General features: G+C 59.5%; 1 protein-coding gene across 3 annotated transcripts in view; it reads right to left on the reverse strand.

Moving 5' to 3' along the window:
• The window catches only part of IGSF9B (immunoglobulin superfamily member 9B), a 42766-nt gene that overhangs the window by 16637 nt on the left and 11638 nt on the right, over nt 1-14491 (reverse strand). For 2 of the 3 annotated variants that reach the window (XR_014067936.1, XM_081537966.1), the window contains exons 4-14: nt 9938-10089; nt 9589-9706; nt 8434-8575; nt 8040-8185; nt 5812-5954; nt 5390-5530; nt 5191-5307; nt 4296-4446; nt 3482-3593; nt 1270-1445; nt 81-307 (exon numbers count right to left, since the gene is read on the reverse strand). Coding sequence is in view for 1 of the 3 variants with exons in the window: in XM_081537966.1 (XP_081394092.1) it covers nt 81-307; nt 1270-1445; nt 3482-3593; nt 4296-4446; nt 5191-5307; nt 5390-5530; nt 5812-5954; nt 8040-8185; nt 8434-8575; nt 9589-9706; nt 9938-10089 (1625 nt within the window). In the remaining 2 variants the exon portion in view is untranslated. The remainder of the gene's footprint in view (nt 1-80; nt 308-1269; nt 1446-3481; nt 3594-4295; nt 4447-5190; nt 5308-5389; nt 5531-5811; nt 5955-8039; nt 8186-8433; nt 8576-9588; nt 9707-9937; nt 10090-14491) is intronic. The other variant, XR_014067938.1, reaches the window with a different exon arrangement.

Raw genomic sequence — 14491 nt, forward strand, 5'->3', positions numbered from 1 at the left:
ACGCAGCCAACCCAACACCTGAGCTCCCAGTGATTCTAGAAGCAGTCACGGTCACTTCCAGCCAAAGCCAGGTTCCGCACCTGTGACAGGTCCCTGGCAAAGAAGTCCCCTTCGGTGCCAGGAATGCCGTCGTCCAGCGTCTCCCAGCGCTCTCCGACGCGGAACTCCAGGACGTAGCGGTCGATGGGGAAGCTGTGGTTGGCAGGTGGGAGCCAGGACAGGAGCACGCCCTGCTGGGTCCGGTTGGCTGTGAGGCACCTCGGTGGGGTAACCAGCACCAGGGGTTCTGGAGTTGTGACAGGGAATGCTGCAGGGCAGGGGGGGAAGATGATGAGGGGGGTGTTGAGGCTGTTGCACCCCCTCTACCCACATGTTCCTGCGGCACAGGGACCCCAAGGTGGTGAGGGTCACATCCCCTGGGAGCAGGCGTCAATTTAAGGACCAGAGTCCCATGAAGAGCCCTCCTGATCCAAGAGAAGGAGGCCAGGCAGCAGGCCCAAGCTTCCTGATTCTGTCTCCAGAGCACGTCCAACATCTACCAAGGGACAAGGGACGGCATCACATCCCTCACAGGAAAAACATCAGGAACCACCAGGAAGTAAGGCAGTATCTTTAAAAAGATACTTTTGTTCCCTTCCAAAGAAGGAGGAACACCCTCCCTCAGTGCTGCCCTCATCCAGTGTCCTCTGGCCCAGGTGGAAAGCTGGCCCCCACAGCGGGGGCTCTGGGGTGGGATGAGCCCTCCTCCATAGCTGTCCTCTTGGTGGCAATAAAGGAACCCGGGCAATGCTGGCGTGGAGCTGTCCGGTCACAGCTGCCCTTGCTGGCCGCAGAGAGGGGACAAATGCAACAGCAGCCAGGAGGGCACGGCCCCTCCTGGGCCCCTGGGTCAGGAAGGAAGAGATGGGTCCATGCCTGCCACCAAATGAGGCTGGGGGCCAAAAGAAGGAACCAGCAGAGAACAGGAGGAGGAGAAAGGACTCTCAATCCCCCTACGAGGTCACAGGAAGAAGGAAACAGGTGGTCAACCATGAAGGATGAAACCAAAGCTCTTCCATCCACCCAAAGACACATCAGGCTGGCCCATGGCACCCAAAGTGCTCATCTGGGGCACCCTGGTCCAGACCAACCCCGAGGGATGGTGGGACAGACCCCTGCTGCGACATCAGTGACGGTCGTATAAGGCACTTAGCAAGGTGCCTGCATACAGCGGGCAAGAAACATCTGCTCCATCCCAGCTCCTCCAGGAGCGCCCCGGCCCGGCCTCACCTAAAGTGTTCACAGTGACCACCTCACTGAAGGCGCTGGTGCCCAGTTTGTTCTGGGCCAGGACACTGAACTGGTACGCTGTCTCGGGCTCCAGGGCTTCCACCAGCAGCCAGCTGGGTCCCGGAGGCACGGGCAGGGACAGCCAGTCATGGGGCCCAAACTGTGCCCGCTTCATCCTGCCCGAAAGGGAGAGAGGATTGGGGACAAGAAGACGGGGTGGGTTACACTGGAGACAGGAGAGGGCACACAGGTGCTGGAGGTGGGGGGCACCCCGGCCTCCCCAGGTTTGAGGTCAGGAACAGGCCACGACCACTCAGCTATGGCTGGCCCTGTCCCCATGAGGCCAGGTCCCTAGCCACTGCTGGTGCCTCGCCTATGAAAGGGGACCCTTGGCATTGTTGATGCTTAAGAAACTGGTCAAATTACCAGTTGCATTCTGAGAGAACCTCACCCTGGGCAGAGTCTTAAGAGTGGCCCTGCCCCGAGAGCGAGGACACTGGGAACAAGGCAGGTGCGGAAGTGGGAGAGTAGGGATGAGCAGCAGCGGGACCTGAGCGGAGGCCAGGTGCCCAGCTGCCTGGCTGCTCTGGGATGGTCAAAGTGGGCCTGCCTGTGTGACCCAGAGGGCTTGCTCTGTTCAAGCAGGCTGGTGTCACTGAGGAGGAGCTGGGCACAGGACAAAAACAAAGAGCGCTTCTGCACAACAGGGACAGGATTCTAAAGCCTTCCGGATTAGAAATCACCAAGGACGGCTGCACTGTGGGTGCAGAATGCTGGAATCCAGGGAGAGGGTCAACCCCTGCTCAGCGGCCCGCCGCACTCCCCACTGGCCATGAAACTGGTGCCCAGGCGCACTGTCCACTGCCACCACGGGGAGGGGATGGCTTCCCGTTGGACTGGCCGTGCAGATCGAGGACCCCTAAGGAGGCCAGGTCCCTACACACCGACGGCTCACGGTTGCCTCTGCCCAGGAATCAGAGCCAGGGCAGCGGAAAGCACAGCAAAGAGAAGCCAGCATCAAACGTCATGATGGGAGAGCTGGCGGCAGGCAGAGAAAAGGGGGGAAGGAGCCCCCCAGCCCAAGACTGCCCCTCCCACCCGGCACCCCAGCAGGCAAGCAGGGTGACACAGCGAAGCAGAGCCACAGGCTGCAAGGGGACCAGTCCATGCCCAGACCTTCTGCTCAGGCCTCACCGAAAGTGGCCACATGCCCTGCCCTGGCCACACAGCCCCCTGGCAGTACCTCGCCTGCCCCGTGGGGGTGGGAGGGGGTTCGCGTCAACCCTGAGCCCCTCCAAGCTCACCACCTAGGTCCGTTTTGCGTCCAGAACTCAGAAAGCCCAGGTATTCAGAGTCTAGGAAACAGGCCAGGTCCCTCTCAACCTCCCTTGTGCTGTAAGTCCACGGAGGGCTCTGCCTGAGTCTCTAAGAGGCCTCGACTATGTCTCCTCCTCTCCAGGCCTGGTGAGCCTGCGGCAACAAGCACCCTGAGGACACAGGTCTGGAGAGGAGGAGGTGAGGGCTCACCCTCCCTGATCAACAATGTCGCCCCTGATGCAGGTGGCCGGCTCCGGGCTCGGGAAAACCCGAGGTGAGTGTGGACCTCAACCGAGGGCTCTCCTCCCAGTTTTTCTACACCTCTTGTCCTCAGCCTGACTCCCATATCACTGAGATGCTGGTCGACCCCAGGGTTTCAGCAAAGATCTTCAATCACTGCATCTCACCAAATGAATGTACAGCCAGGTACAAAGGCAATGGACACAGAGTCCCAGAGAGAAAATGCACGCGTGCGGATGAGGGCAGGAAGGTAAGCGTCACTTCACACTGGTTTCTGGAACCATGGGGGAAGGGTCAGGATAAAGCTAATCCTAGGCTTGCAGCTGGGCTGTCTTAGGATGCCCAAAATCAGGAGTCTCTTCCAGACTCCAGAGGACAGAAGAACCTGGAGGAGCGAGCCAAGGACACAGAAGGGCTGCAAGATCAGCTAAGGACACTCAGCACAGGGTGGTGGGCCACTCAGGCCCCAGCATCATCCCAGACACCCCGCCCACAGAAGCCTCGTCACCAGACAGCACACACCCACTGTTCAGAGGAAGGTCAAGCAGGCGGAGACCCACACCCTCCTCATAACCTGCCCCCCAGCCCTGGGTACTGATGGGGAAGGGATAAGCAGAGAGCGAGGCGTGCAGGGGTGACTCACAGAGGTCCGTACCAAACAGAGAATGTCTGCTCAAATCCTCCGTCGTAGCCTGGCTCCCAGGACACATTGGCAGTTGTCATGGAGACCTGGACCCGGACACTGCCCGGGGCGTGGGGGCTGGTGCCTGGAGACCAAGCAGACACCTCAGGAAGGGGGGAAGTGAACTTGAGTGACTGGGGCTGTGACCCCAGGTGTCCTGCAAGCACGGTGGCCCCAGGGGAGCAGTGGGGGCCACGAAGCTCTGAGGAGCTGGGTCCAGCCTGGGGCCCTGGGGCTGGAGGAGGAAACCTGTCCTGCCAGGGAGGCTGGTTCTTCCAGCAGGGGATGGCCTGAACATCAGGGATACGGGCCGGGGGTGGGGAGTCAGCCCCTGGTCATCAGGACTGTGCTCGTCTGCAGAACACAGAAGTGCACCTGATGGCGGCCCGCAAAGCCAAAAGGCCCCGTCCCACATGACTCTGGCCTGCGACCCAAACACCATCGTGAAAGCAGCCCAGTCCAGCAGGCCGTCCACATCTCCAGCAGGAGTTTGAATCCAGGGTCCACCACTCAGTGCGGTGATGCCAGGCAAGGTGTCCCACCCAGGCTGGCCTTGGTCTCTGTGAGCGAGCCTGGGGGGAATACCAGCTTCCACCTTGCACCACTAGGTACCGAGCTTAAAGCCGGTGGTAAATGTTCAATGGCTGTTGGTATGACAGTGGCTGTCTGTCCCAGAGGAGCAGGCATAATGTCCAGGCTGGGGTCCTAGGGACAATGTCTCCGACAGCAGAAGAGCCCCAGGGAACGGGACACCTGTGCCAGGCCCCGCCCAACCCCGAGCCCGTACCAATGACGGTCAGGTGGGTGCTGGCAGTGATGCTGGTGACCACGTTGGTGGCGACGCACTCCCACTCCCCGTGGTCCTCCTTGCTCAGGGCACGGAACTGCAGGCTCCCGCTGGGCAGGGCGTTGTGCTTGCTTCTGCTGGGCTTCCCTACCTTGGCCAAACACGGGGGCGGGAGCGGGAAGCCAGGGCAGAAGAGAAGCCACCAACACTCAGGGCTCCAGAAGGGGGGCAGCACTGGGCTTCATCCCACAGCCCTCCACTGCCCCTTGGGAACAGAGCAGTCCCGGCCATACCCCCATGGTGCTCCCCGCAGCCCTCCACTGCCCCTGGGTCACCCTCGCTGCTGCCCCTTGGGAACAGAGCGGTCCCGGCCATACCCCCATGGCACTCCTGCAGCCCCAGAGCCCAGGGGTACCTTTTTGCAGGTGATGATGGGGAAGGGGCCCTCACTGTGCTCCCCACAAGCCCCGGAGCCCAGGGGTACCTTTCTACAGGTGATGACAGGGAAGGGGCTCGCACCCCACCCCCCACAAGACCTGGAGCCCAGGGGTACCTTTCTCTAGGTGATGACGGGGAAGGAGCCCCTGCCCAGCCCCCCACAGCCCCGGAACCCAGGGGTACCTTTCTACCAGTGATGACAGGGAAGGGGCTTCCACCCCGCCCCCTGCAAGACCCGGAGCCCAGGGGTAACTTTCTCTAGGTGATGACGGGGAAGGGGCCCCCACCACGCTCCCCACGAGCCCTGGAGCCCAGGGGTACCTTTCTCCAGGGGATGACAGGAAGGGGCCCCTGCCCAGCCCCCCACAGCCCCGGAGTCCAGGGGTATCTTTCTCTAGGTGATGACAGGAAAGGGCCCCTGCCTCCGCCCCCAGCGAACCCTGGAGCCCAGGGGTACCTTTCTCCAGGTGATGACGGGGAAGGGGTCCCCAGCCGCGGCACAGGGGATGAGCAGCTCCCGGCCGGCCTCCTGCCTGTACTCCCAGCCCGGTAGCACCGTGAAGTACGGGGGGTCCTAGGACAGCAGGCCAGGCTGTGACACCGGGCATTTCAGAGGTCCGCCTGCCCGCGCGGAGGCACCTGCAGCCCGGCCTCACCTTCAGGACAAGCCTCGCGGGGGCAGACTGGCCCATGGTCCCCAGGGTGTTGTAAGGCACACAGGTGTAAGTGCCAAGAGCCTCCTCTGTGGCCTCCTCGATCCGGATGGAGCCGTCTTCCATCAGCGTCCAGCCCAGGTTCTGCCGGGCACAGACAGCGGAGCGGAGCCATGGTCAGCGCTGACGTTCAGCCCGGCCCCACCAGCCAGACCCGAGCTGCCCCTCTGTGGGCAGGCATGTGGGGTGGGGCATTGCGGATCTGGGAGGACGGCCAGACCTGCTGGACTTGGCCCCGTGGGTAGCAGCTCTTTGCTCTCCCAGAACTCTGAGGGGAGTGGAGGGGTCCTGGCAGGAACCAGATCCCCGGAAGCAGCATCTCAGAGCCAGGGGCCTCCCGAGACCCACACATGGCCCTCCAGCACCTTCTCAACCTGCAGGGGGCGGCCGTCCTTGTTCCACTTGACCACGGTGGCCGGCGGCTCTGCGTCCACGGGGCAGCGGATGTAGCCGTGAATCCCCACGGGCACGTAGATCACAGGGGGCATGTTGAGGACTCGGGCTGGGTCTGCAGGAGCAGGAATGGGGGCAAGGAGGGGTGAGAAGGCACAGCGGGGACCGAGCCACCCCACAGCCCAGGGCCCAGCACTCTGTGCAGCACAAGGTGCCAGCCCAGCAGGGCCACGAGACAACACGGCCCACCCCCAGGGATGACCGCCCAGAGGTCAGCACGGCGGTCCCGTTTGTCCAGTCCTGCGTCCTTAAGAACCCCTGTCTGAATGCACCGAGGCACTGCCACTCCTGCCCACCTGCAGTTCCCCCCAAACACCTCTGTCCACAGACTTGACGGCTGGCAGGGACCCTCAGCACCCCAGCCCCTAGACTCCCAACCTCAAAGCCAGTGTCCGGCCACTCATAAGACGGGTAAGATGATAGCATCCCTCCCAAGTCGGCGGGACCCCAGGCCCTTCCTCTCCCCACGCCCTCAGGACAAGGCTGCTTCTGTGCGCTCCCTCCCGCCTCGGTCTCCCATCTGTGTAGCTGGGGTGCAGAGTCGGCCACGGAGCCTGTGGAAGGCTCTCGGGCAACAGGAGCAGCAGCCCTGCGACGTGGGTGAGTCATCACCCGGGGGCCACACAGGAGAACGATCCAGAACTCCCCAGGAGGCGGTGGGGATGAATGGGCGGCTCTGTCAGCGTCTGGAGCCCTTCGCAGAAGAGCATTACATAAATACCAGGCCGAGGTGTATATTTAGACATAGCTTCCTACTTTTGTATGGTGCAGGCTTTTTTTTTTCTCCCCCTCCGAGGTTTTCAAAGGGTTTATGAATGGGAAATACTCTGAACACTGCTTTTTAGTAGAAATAAAGATCCTTGTCTCACCCACCTGAAAATCTCATTCCTCCCCCCACCCCAGATTCTCTTTGAAGGCAGGAAGGAGGTAAGAAAGGACAAGTGGGAGTGGGTGATGCGCCAGAGGGAGACGGGAAACCACCCTTCCCTGGCAGGCACGGCCGCAGCTTGAAGATAGGAGTCCTCGTCCAGGCAGGTCAGGGTCCTCTGGGACTACTCCTACCAGCCCTGTCCCTCTGTCTCTGCCCCTCTGTGTCCCATGACACAGCAGATGGGATCTGCCCCACGAGGAGTCTGCAAAGGAGCCTCTTCCTCCTGCAGGTGTGGGTGGGACAGACCTGATGCCCAGGTCACACAGCCGTCCTGGGGCCTCACAGCTCTCAAGAACCTGGGAGTCACAGGACAGCAGCTGAGAGTCATCCTCTGCTGTGGAAACTGCAGAGGAGGCCTCTGACCCCAGCAGTAGCAGCACTGCATGAGGGCGTGAGGCCAGCACTCAGGCAGCCCCCCACCAGGCCCCTGCTCTGCCAGCCTCCTGGGTCACCAGCTGTTCTGCTCACATCCTCAGCTCAGACACCGCCTCCAGGCCCTCTCCAGACGGTCATACTCTCGCCTGCCTGCCCCTCCATGCTGTGGGGGAGCCTGGTTCTCCCACACGAGCCATCAAGTGATGGAGAGCCTGTCACCTACTACATCAAGAGGGGCCTGTGTTGTCTGAGTGACAGAACCATCGGCCAATCAAGAGGGAGGGGCAAGCCCTCATCACGCATCCTCTCCCCACCACGACCAGGAAGCTGAACAATGCTTCACAGAAGCGCTCGGCCGCTCTGGGTCTCGGGCAGCCCCGGGATCCGCGGAGGGAAGGCCCAGAGGGGCCTGGTACTGGCAGGAGTGGATGAGCCACTGGGAGAGGGCCTGTGCCCCTAGCTGATTCAGCGGGGGAGCAGAGAGCTGGCAGGACAGCTGCCCCAGCAGGTGTGAGCCACACGCCCTCAGACAGTGAGAAAAAGCATCTCATTCCAGGTGCAGACAGAAGAGCTGGCTGGCACTGGCACGAGGACGGTGTCCAGAAGGCCAGCCTGGCCCTGAGCCCAGCCAGAGTGAGGCTGGCAGGATGGATCAGTGGACAGGGACAACCGCATGGCCAGGAGAAGGACCCAGAGCGGGCTCCATTCACCTCCGCTAACCAGCCCCAGTTGGGCCTCCTCCCGGTCTGACCCCCTCCTCGCCTCGGCCCCTCCTCCGCCCACCTTCCCCGAGGCCGCCCTCCCACCCCCAGCATGGCCAGTGAGCCCACTCACACTGCACGGTGAGGTACGCCGAGGCCGAGGGCGAGCGCCCCAGGCTGTTGCTGGGCACACAGGTGTACTTCCCCGCGTCCTCCGGCTTCACCCGGAAGATGATCAGGGTCCCGTCGATGAGGATCCGCACCCGCAGCTTCAGGTCGCTGCAGGGACACAGGACACAATGGGGGGGCCGGGGAGGAGAGGGTCTTCCATGCGATGCAGGGCAGTGTGCCCATGAGTCCTCCCCACGGCTGATGCATGGGATAGGCGCCCCCCACACCAACACTGGCTCAGCAGGCCCCAGCCCACCCTCCAGTCCCAACCAGCTCCCAGAGCCCAAGGGCAGTCCCTGCTGGGAGGCCTCGCCCCCGGGGGGCCTGGCTGGGCCCAGAGCAGGGCGCGCACTCACTTCTGGAAGTAGACGTTCTCGTCCTGCCAGTACCAGGTGTAGGTGAGGTTGCCGGGGTAGGCCTCCGCCCGGCAGGTGAGCAGCGCGTCCTGGGAGATGTTGACAGTGATGTTCTCAGGAGGGGAGACGATGAAGGGAGGCCCTGGGGGACAGGGACAAACGTGACCTCTCCTGGGGGGGACCACAGTGCCGGTTCCCGGGGGCTCTGCCCCTCGGAAAGGGGCGCCCCGAGCCCTGGAGGGACCAGGCTGGCACTGATCCAGAAGCTGCCAGCACAACTGAGCAGTTGTCATGGAGACGCATCCAGCTGCTGCCTGTGCTCAGGTTCTTACTCTCCCTGCAGGTCCCAAGGATGCAAGGGGCCCAGAGGTGTGGCCGTGCACAGCCCATGGCAGACACCCACCCATGCACAGTCCCTCTGCCAACCTGGCACCCTGAACAACCAACTAACCCCTCCATAGACACACACACATGGGAAGAAGAAAGGCCACTCTCTCGACCCACAGCAGGAACCGGCCTGCCTCTAGAGGGGTAAGAGGCTGACCAGACACAGGTGGGGGGACGTCAGGGAGAGGAGGCAGGGGAGGCAGAGGACATGGCTGGAGTTCCCGCAGCCCTGGTGCTGACTTTCCAGACACCCTGTGCCTGCCACCAGCTCTCGCCCAAGTCAGGAGGCCGGGTGCAGCCACCCCCTGGGTCCCTCCAGCAGGGGTGGGGGAAGCGGAACAGGTGGACAGAGGCCACCACTTCTGGGGGGCTCGGGGCCCCAGGCAGGGCATCGCAGGTGCTGACCCCACAGACGCCAGCCCTGCCAAATGCTTTCTGTGTTATTTAAGCCTCTGGGGTTGGACTCAATTCAAATCTTTACTTATTAAGGCAGTCACCAGAGGATGGAGTCTGGCGGGGGAGGGGGCAGTCCTCCCCCGGGGAAGGTGGAGACACCGCAGGTCACCACCTGGACATTCAGAGAAACCAGAAACCCAGTCAGCATGGTGCCTCCTGCCACTCCATGGGAGGGCCACTACAGGCCACCAAGGGAGCCCACAATACAGGGATGAGACCCCACCCAGTTCCCCGCCACCCCCAGTTGAGCCACCCATACCCTGGGAAGACCCCCAGCCCAGGGGGGTCAGGACTCCCTGCAAGAGACCTCACCTTGGACGAGCAGGTGGGTAGTGTGCACCGCCTCCCCCTGGATGCTGTACGCGCGGCAGGTGTAGGCGCCTCTGTCCTCCCGACTGACCGACGTCACCGTCAGGCTGCCCTCACTCACCTGGAGCCAAGGAGACAGACTCAGCTCGCACCCTGGGCCCCACCAACGCTTCCTAGGTGGAGGGGGCCTCGGGGCCTGTACTCTGGGGAATCTCCAAGGTCACAGATACCGCCCGGTCCGCCTGCTGCCTCCAGCCCCACCTGTGCCTCCGCAAAGGTTAATTGGTGGCAGGACAGGAGGTGGGGGGCAGCGAGGAAGGAGTGCAGCAGCCTGCAACAGACCCACACTCACCTGGTACTTGTTGCTAGCACCTAGGAGTGTCCCCTCCTTCAGCCAGGTGACAATGGGCTTGGGATTCCCAAAAGCTGTGCAGGTCATAGTGACGCTACCGCCCTCCTTGGCCTCAATGTACTGGGGGGGTGTTTCTGTAAAGGTGGGAGGAGCTGCAAGAGACCCAAGGCACGGGGGGCTGGTCAGCTGGCCGTCCCGCACACGGCACCCTGCTCCGGGCCCCCCCCACAAGTCCAGGGCACTGCTGGAGGCAGGAGGTAAGCAGGAGACAGGCTCTGCCCGCCTGCCTTGCGGAAGGGAGACCTGGAACTCAAGAGTCTGGCTGAATCCCAATTCTAAACTTTCCCTGTTGTATCTGCCTAATTCCAGATAAAGGATTGTCTGTCCAGCAACCACAGGGAGGCCCCCATGTTCAGTACCAGGGACACAGGGATAAATGAGGCACCCATAGGCCTGCAGTCCTTCACACCTCGACCATCCAGATACCCGTCTTTCAATAACCCCAGCCCAGCCAGGCCCAGGGTTCCAGGCCATACACCATCTGAGCCCCATCAGGCCTAACGTGGATCACAAGCCAAGTGACGTGGGATCTCCCAGCCCAGCCATGGCCACTCCCTCCCAAATTGCTCCCCCAGTGCCTGCTTCGGAGTCCTGACTAAAATTCCACCCTGTTGGAACAATCAGCTTTTAACACACCCCATCTCATCTGTCAAAGCTGCTTTTAGAAGCCACCTGATCACCCCCAACCCTCTAGACGATCACCTGGGGTCTTCTGAAGTGGGGATACTGCTGGCACCAGCCAGAGGGTCCGCAATGCCGGGCTAGGCCAGGACCTTGTCTCAAGGCTCCAAGCTCAAGTCCAACTGCCACTCACCCTGTAGTCCAGGGCTAAGCCATTCTGGGCTCTACCTAAACCCCTGCCCTCCACACTGATGGGAGGAAAGCGCCAGGTAGAGTCTGTGAGAGGAGCTGGTAAAACACAAAGCTACTGAATGGTGGTCAACTTGCCAGTACTGTCATCACTGTTGGCTGCACAGGGCTTCTGAGGTCCCGAGTAGCTGTGAGAGGGGTCTCTTAGGAGGCAGCCTCGCCCCCGGCCCAAGTGATGCTGGGGATCACAGCTGTCCACCAGCCACCACACATCCCTCAAACTGACTCCAACACTCCAGCCTTTGTGTCTTCCTGCAAGTGCCAAGAAATTCCATCCCTGGGACTGCTGCACCTGCCATCCCCCCTTCCTGGGCCATATTCACGTCTCACCCTTCTGGTGCCTCTACATCTCTGCTAAAATGCCACCTCTGCCTCACCTGGTCAGCTGGTTGAGGAAGGCACTTGCTGCAGTTCTGTCCCCTGAGACAGTTTAAAGCACTTACGACCAAGTCTCCTGAGAGCAGAGATCTCCGTAAATTCCAGTATGTGCTCAGCTTTTAGCGCAGTTCAGGTATGGATAAGAGAATTGCATGATAAAGAAAGCTGAGCACCAAAGAATTGATGCTTTTGAACTGTGGTGTTGGAGAAGACTCTTGAGAGTCCCTTGGACTGCAAGGAGATCAAACCAGTCAATCCTAAAGGAAATCAGTCCTGAATATTCATTGGAAGGACAGATGCTGAAGCTGAAGCTCCAATACTTTGGCCACCTGATGTGAAGAACTGACTCAGAAAAGACCCTGATGCTGGGAAAGATTGAAGACAGGAGAAGAGGATGACAGAGGATAAGATCATTGGATGGCATCACCGACTTGATGGACATGAGCAAGCTCTGGGAGTTGGTGATGGACAGGGAGGCCTGGCGTGCTGCAGTCCATGGGGTCGCAAAGAATCGGACATGACTGAGTGACTGAGCAGAACTGAACTGGCAGGAAACAGAGTCTCAACAAACGGCTAAATGAACAGACAAATGCAGTGAAATAGGTGCATGCCTGCGAGCGGACGTGCACACACACAAACACCCCAACACAAATGCAAATATAAAACTGAAGACAAGGCGATGGTGAGACAACCTTCTTCAACAATCTCCCCAATGATCTGCTCGGTGTGGCCACAAAGGTGCCCACGAGTGAAAGCTAGGTGACTGGCGAAGCAGTCTTCATCACACACAACAAACATCTTTGAGAAAGTCAATTCTAACCCGACGTTCAACACAACAAAAGTGATGGTAAAACACAGTCTGTGTTAGTCGCACGGTCGTGTCCGACTCTTTGTCACCCCATGGACTATAGCTTGCCAGGCTCCTCTGTCCATGGAATTCTTCACAAGAATGATGGAGCGGGTAGTTATTCCCTTCCCCAGGGGATCTTCCCGACCCAGGAAACGAACCTGGGTCTCCTGCACTGCAGGCAGATTCTTTACCATCTGAGCCACCAGGGAAGCCCCAAAACACATTCCAAGCCCTTGCAAAGGGAACCTGGCTTTCGAACCCCAGACCGCCTCCTACCCTGGCCCACGAGCCCATCCTAGCAGAGTCCTGCTGCCAAACCTGCTCTTGAACTACAGCTCACACAGCCTCAGCCTCTATTACCTCTGTGTCACGCTTAAGGAAAAGATAATACTGTAAATTATGTCCTGAAGTGACAAATTAATTACTAATTACATAATTACTTTATTATTTAGGTGCTAATCAGGAAAGCACTTTGAACAATTTCAAGTTTTCAGGAAATAATGGTTTGACTCCCGATTATTTACTGGATTAGGTGTGAGCCTGCCAGCTGCATTTCCAGCTTAATTCTTCTTTTTTTACACATGCCCTATAATTAATCATGCAGGTTAGAAATAGGCTGGTCTTTCCTCCAAGCAGTTCACCAACAGAAAGCGAGGTCTGACTCAGGCTTTTCTAGTATTTCATATGCAATGAGGAAATAATTGGATTTGCTTCCTCCCAACTGGTCTTGAAGAAAACACAGAAGGAGAAGGAGACAACTTGTGATTCTAATTTTTCATTTTCCAAGGGTGATCCCGGTCAGAAACGCCTGACAAGAAACATTCTAGTTTGGAAGAAATGCAATGTTTGTGCTCCAGACTCTTTTCTTCAATAAGGGAAGTATTTACGCTAGAAGGAACCTCAGAATGCAGGAGGAGGGAGGAAGAGAGAGTGAGGTCGCTCACCTTGGGAGGGGGGCCCTGATAGGGAAAGTATTCCATGATAAGCTGAGCTCCGGTGCTAAAGCCTGACTCTTCATTCCAACAACCAGCCAGGCTCCTAAATGTGGTGGCTCTGCTTCCTCTGGGCCTCCGGGCATGCTGTTCCCTCTGCCCTGGAACACCCTGCCGGCCTGACCCCCTGACCCCCCTCTCCTGGCCAACTCCTCCTCCCCAAAGTGTCTCTGCCCAGGGCTCATTTCCTCAGAGAAGTCCCTGTCCCTCGTGCTCCCAAAGCTGTACTGCAATCGTCTGTGGACCTGATTATCCCCTGAGGATCCTTCAGAACTCAGTCTGCACACCTCCAGAGCCTGCCGAGTGGACATTCAGGAACGCATGTTGATTACGGGTTGATTCCCAAGGGCTCTTCGACCGCCCAGGCCGCCTCTGCCAGCCCAAGGCCCCTCCTGGGCTGCCCGACTTGGTCTTTCTCTCCCTTGAGGGGGAGGGTGACCAATATCCCACACAGAGCGACCCCCGCACAGCTGACGCGTCTTCATCCACAGCCCTTCATTTACTCTTCACTACAGCCCTGCACACAGGCATGGTTCTTGGAAACAGAATAGTGAAGCTCAGAGAGGGGAGGCGGGTGTCCTGGCTCAGACACTGAGCGAGGTGGACTCACGACACAAGCCGAGTCTCGTCGGGCTGTGTTCCCTGCTGGTCCACCCACCTCCACTCCCTGGACAGGACCCAGCGGTGACGTGCGGGAGGCAGGCAGGGCTGTGACGGCATCAGCCCACCTTGGGAGACAGCACAAGAAAGCAGGCAGCGTGGGGGCTCTTGGCTCAGCGCTCCATCAGTGGTGCCATCAGCAGTAGGTTTACCTTCCTAATTACATTTTGCTTGGACTAATATTAAGCTGAGTTTTCATTCCCGGCACACACAACAGCTGGCATTGAAAGGAAGTTGACTCAAAAGCTCACCAGTAGTGGGGACAGCCCACCCAAAGTTTAAAATAAGCCCACCATTGGTCTCTGGGGACTGACCGACAGGAGTCAGTTGCATGCAGTGGGTCAGCAGCCTGGACCACTGCCCCAAGGCCACCACTCCTAGGTCTGCTTGGTCCCAGAGGCCAGTCTCAGGCTAAAACACCATTTTCCCAGGGCCCTCGATGGGTTTTCCGGGCAGAAGGTACAGGACCTGACCCAACCTCATGAGACAAGGCCAGTGGAAATTCGGAGAAGCTCACAAGCCAGGACACTGCCGGTTCCTCTCTCCTGACCGTGGCATTCAGGGTTACAGACATCACACCCACAAGGACCTAAGCTGTGCCTGGGTGTCCAAAGCACGTGTGCCGTTGAAGCCTTGACAACCAGCTCAGTATGCACAGCACATGGTGGCTGAACACACTATGTCACAAACTGAATCAAGAGTAAAATAAAGCAAAGCAAAAACCCTGCTCCCCTCCACCATGGG

This window comes from Giraffa tippelskirchi, chromosome 10 (genome assembly GCF_054371585.1).
Source record: "Giraffa tippelskirchi isolate mGirTip1 chromosome 10, T2T-mGirTip1v1.2.pri, whole genome shotgun sequence".
In the NCBI taxonomy this organism is placed as follows: Eukaryota; Metazoa; Chordata; class Mammalia; order Artiodactyla; family Giraffidae; genus Giraffa; species Giraffa tippelskirchi.